General features: G+C 46.9%; 1 protein-coding gene across 3 annotated transcripts in view; it reads right to left on the bottom strand.

The window, feature by feature from the left end:
• Window positions 1-231: 231 nt before the first annotated feature.
• Sh3yl1 (SH3 and SYLF domain containing 1) overlaps window positions 232-4,629 on the bottom strand; it is a 21,492-nt gene continuing 17,094 nt past the window's right edge. For 2 of the 3 annotated variants that reach the window (XM_010622677.3, XM_033756186.1), the window contains exons 7-10: window positions 3,216-3,378; window positions 2,532-2,610; window positions 2,127-2,183; window positions 232-607 (exon numbers count right to left, since the gene is read on the bottom strand). In XM_010622677.3, coding sequence (XP_010620979.3) covers window positions 417-607; window positions 2,127-2,183; window positions 2,532-2,610; window positions 3,216-3,378 — 490 coding nt within the window. In that variant the 3' untranslated portion in view covers window positions 232-416. Of the gene's footprint in view, window positions 608-1,608; window positions 1,688-2,126; window positions 2,184-2,531; window positions 2,611-3,215; window positions 3,379-4,629 lie in introns of all 3 variants that reach the window. The other variant, XM_033756187.1, reaches the window with a different exon arrangement.

The following is a 4,629-nucleotide window of genomic DNA, read 5'->3' as shown; positions in this document are numbered from 1 at the left end:
CCTGTGCTATGGGAGCAGCTCCTTGAATCCTCTGAACCTCATTACTCCGTGTGTAACCCGGACCGAAGCTCAGAGGCTCAGTGACTGCCCCAAGCCCCTGCGTCCATCTGCACCACGGCAGTCACGGCTCCCAGCCCCGTCACATGCTTAGAGGCGTCTGAGGACGAATGAGAAAGAACCAGGCCTGTAGAAACTCCACGATGTCAACTGCTACACGCAAGTCAGTACGGGGTCTGCAGATAGGTAAGTTAATCATTTATTTACATATAGAGAAAAATACTCTACATACTGGATTACAGATTTGCAGCAGAAGTATTTTTACATTTGTATTAAACAGTGCTTAACTGGGTGGCATATCCTTTGATAAAAAGAAATGATTTTTTTTTTATAATTCTCCAAGAAGAAAATAATAAACTTTAATTCATGGTTACATAGTTGGCTGGAAAAATGCCAGTTTGGCCACCAAGTTTTCCTTCCCACCAATCAAAGTGTGAATCCGTTTTTGATATAACTGTGATTTTGTCTCCAGCCTGAAACGTCAGGTCGCCTGGCTGCTGCCCTTCAAAAGAATACAGTGCTGTCACCTCTACCAGTCGGCCAGAGTCACCTGGAACAAGAAAGCGGATTCAAATTAATTATGCTTTCTAGGGAAACCTCCGATTTTCTCCTCTGAGAAGAGCAAATGCTTGGCAGGACCATTTCCCAAATCCTTCTAAGTCAGAACTCCACAATACTCCACACCTAATTACTTAACAAGCATGAGGGTTAGAACTGTCTGGGCCTTGAATAGTTTGTAAGATGACGTCAGGGTACTGTACTTTTCCCCTTAGTCACTGCTAAAGTCCCAAACGTTCCTCCCATGTCTACGCTGAAAGCCTAAGAACCGGGAGACAGCTCGGTGAATGACAGCAATTAGAAAGGAGCTGATCCAATGACTGCATCACCAAGGATTCCATCCAATAAAAGTACAATCTGTACTTTTAGCCGGGCATGCTAGCTGGCAACTGTAGCCCCAGCATTCCAGAGGCTGAGGCAGGAGGGTCACTGGAGCCCAGAAATGCATGGCCAGCCTGCCCAGCACAGCAAGACCCTGTCTCGAAAAGAAAACAGAAACTATGTTCATAAGCCGTTGGTTTTGAAGGCGTAGCTCAGAAATGTTTTGGGGGTTTGGCACACCCTTCTTCTCTCTGTGCTCATCTGTATTCATTTCTGCGCTCGTGTGGGCCTCTCCTCGCACAAGACATGGACTGAAATGGTACAGGGAGATGCAGGTCAGTAACGCTGTGCACGGGAATGCGTGCACCCAGTCTAAGGTATCAGAGAACCGAGTGGCTAATATGGGGAAAGACATTAAATTTACATTGTATAATAACCTCCAAGTATTGAGAAACGGGCACTTTTTAATATACTCAACTACATGGAGCTTGATTATTCTACATTTCATAGAATCTTGTGCATATTAGGCAATTCGATACTGTTACATGCATCTAAAATAGGCACAAAACATAAATAATCAAATCCTGACACCCATTTCCTTTGAACCCCCAATTACCACAATAATAACAAAAAAGGAAATAGATCCATCTGTTAGAAATAAGAATCACTCACATTTGAACTGAACCATGCACGGCCTGGAGCCTCACAAGAGACAGGTCCCATCCCATCCTGGGGTTCTCAAATAACGTCCCTGAACCAACACAACACAACACTCTATAGAGAGCTGCTGGAATAACTAACTGGTTGTCTTCTGTGACAGAGAATGTCTACAGTTTTTACACCTAACGTACTGTATTTCTTTTTCCTGTCAATGTTTTGGGGGGACCAGGGATCGAACTCGGGACCTTGCCCTTGCAACACAGAGCTACATCCCCAGTCCCAACACAGCACTTTTTTGTTTTTGTTTTTTGGTACCAGGGATCGAACTCAGGTCCTTGTGCTTGCGAGGCAGGCTCTGGAACCACTGAGCTAAATCCCCAGCCCTCAACACAGCATTTTTGATGCCACACTCCTAAAGCCAACGTGGACAACACTGAAACTCCCCTGCGGGTTTTCAGAACCTTTAGATTAAAGGGTCTCTGACTCTGAGATGTGTACAAGTCATTTTAAGAAATAAAATTTTTATTTACCAACTCTCTCGTGATAGCCGGAGAGCTCAGGATACAGCTTGTGTTCGCGTCTATCACCTGCAAGAGGGAGGAGGAGCAGGGCAGAGGGGACATTCAGAAAATGCATTAGTACACAGTGAATGGAAAGAAGGAACTTCGAAGATAGCACTCCGTAGCTGTAAGAAAACAGCCAATGGTTGAGAACAGAAGCCGTGGCAAATTACAGCAGTTGTGGATTTGTCTTACAATGGCGAAGAGGCTGAGTGTTTTTCTCTTCAACATCCATTTCTGCTATTTGATTTGAAAGTGTAACAGTGTTTTTTGCTTTAACAATAACATCTAATAGTTACTTCAGTAACATTTAATGGTTACTCAACACTAACACTTAATACTTAATCATAATTATACTTCAATCACAGTACGAACCTTGAGAGCCAGAGTTCAGCTGGAGCGGTGCCGGTGGTTGCTGGAGTCGAGACGCTGGCTTTGGAGGTAATTCTTTAGCCTGTAAGGAAGAAGAACAAATACACCCAGTTATGGAACCTGTCTTTACTTAGGAGCCTGCAACGATTTTGGCTTCTCCTGGGTTTCTGCAGCCAATTTTACCCTGTGCCGTCAGTAATGAGATGTCCTCAGAGCTCACACAGGCTTCGAGCCCCTCACTAGGGCTGGATAGTGGGCTGGACGTGGGCAAGTGAGAGGATGCCTCTCACCCGGGGCTCCTCACCAGGCCCTGCTGGCCGACTGTGGGTACGCAGGGCCGCAGGTGAGGGTGTCCCAGTGGGGAGAGACTGAGACCCCCTCAAACTCTACATTTTGGTTTTCACTCTGAACAACCCAAAAGGGTGTTGTGGGCCAAGGAGGAGGAGGCATACGGAAGCCTCACTCAGGACTCCAGAGCCCAGAGGAGCAGGTGCTCGGGAACACCTGCCTCCATCAACATCCCTGATACTGCAGGGTTGGGCCCCAAGAGAGACGCGACTACAGGAGACAGGCTGCCCTGGAAATATGTACGACATAACCCCAAGGTCGTAAGGCATTTCACAAGGACTTCATGTGGGGCAGAGCACTGTACAGGATAGGACAGGGACCCCACGCCCATGGAAGGACCTTCTGCTGCTCCCGGACTGCTCTCCTCATGTTGATGCGCTGCCCCTCATGCTCATACTTTTCAGTGAACGAATCGAGAATTTCGTAGAGATCTTCTGCCTGAGCCGGCCGTGGCACCTCTCCAAACAAAATGTCATAAGCGCGGATGTCCTGACAGTAAAATCTAGCAACAGAAAGTTAAGAGCAAGGGTCTCTTCTGTAGCTGAGCGTGGCGTGTGTACATATACTTGCAGTCACCCAGGCCTAGCCCCTGCTCGTGCTGCCTAAGGACATGCCTGTGCCGGCTCTGGCTTAGCCCCAGCCCAGCTCCGGAGCAGCGACCAGAATGTCCGGGTGGGATCCTTCCTCAAGACACGCGTGCACACATTCACAGAGCTGCTGCAGAGACACACGGGCAAGCACAGACATTTCCAGAGGTTTTTTTCTTAAGTTCCTTATAGAAATGGCACCACACATAGGACCTTGAAATTTCTTTACAGTGTTTATTTTTATTAAAATTAAATAAGGATTTGCTGTCTATGTTTGGAAGCCCTGCAATTCATGAAGGAGTGTATTTGTTTCAGTTTACCCAGGATCTAGCTGAGCATTAGTGGAAAAGTCTGCCCAAGCCTAGAATCAGGAGTTTTTAAAAGCACTCTTAGGTTATATCGAATTAATCAAAGCAGAAGTAAAAGCCTCACTCCAGATTCTGGAGATGAAAGCTCTGTGAGCCCCAGTTATCATCACTGCCAACATTTTCCAGTCTCTGGTTTCTATTTCTACCTCAAACGTGCTGTTGATTTGTCCAAGGGCCCGGCTGTGACCTTTCCCCAGGTCCTCACCCAACAGTGGCTCTCGCTGCTCTGCACAGCACCCGCAGGCAGCGGTGGAGGAGCCGGCTCGGGCCTCAGCTGTGCCCCTCCGGCCTCACCGGCGCCACTTCTCAGACTTCTTTGGAAAAAGTGCCCCCACCCCAGTTCTCCTTCATCTCTTAAGATTCTTCCAAATCAGTTTTTTTTCGGGGGGTGGAGGGACTGGGGATTGAATTTGGGACCTTGAGCTTGCAAGGCAGGCAGCAGAACCACGGAGCTAAATCCCCGGCTCCTCCAAATCAGTTTTTTAAAAAATCAAACTGAAGCCGGGCGTGGTGGCGCACGCCTATAATCCCAGCACTCCGGAAGCTGAGGCAGGAGGATCGCTGTGAGTTTGAGACCAGCCTGGACTACATAGTGAGTTCTAGGGCAGTCTCAACTACATAGTGAGACCCTGTCTCAAAAAAACCAATAAATAAATAAATAATAAAATCTGCTTATGGATGCTTTTTATGTGTTAAACTGGTTGATGTTGAGAACATAAAGGCAAATACAACTAGGTCCATATGTCATCTGTGCATTTATGTTCTTGGCTAAGAACAGATATAAAAGTTAATTATAAA

Source organism: Fukomys damarensis, unplaced genomic scaffold (assembly GCF_012274545.1).
Source record: "Fukomys damarensis isolate Sample0158 unplaced genomic scaffold, DMR_v1.0_HiC HiC_scaffold_25, whole genome shotgun sequence".
In the NCBI taxonomy this organism is placed as follows: Eukaryota; Metazoa; Chordata; class Mammalia; order Rodentia; family Bathyergidae; genus Fukomys; species Fukomys damarensis.
This window is presented reverse-complemented; position numbering and strand designations above follow the sequence as displayed.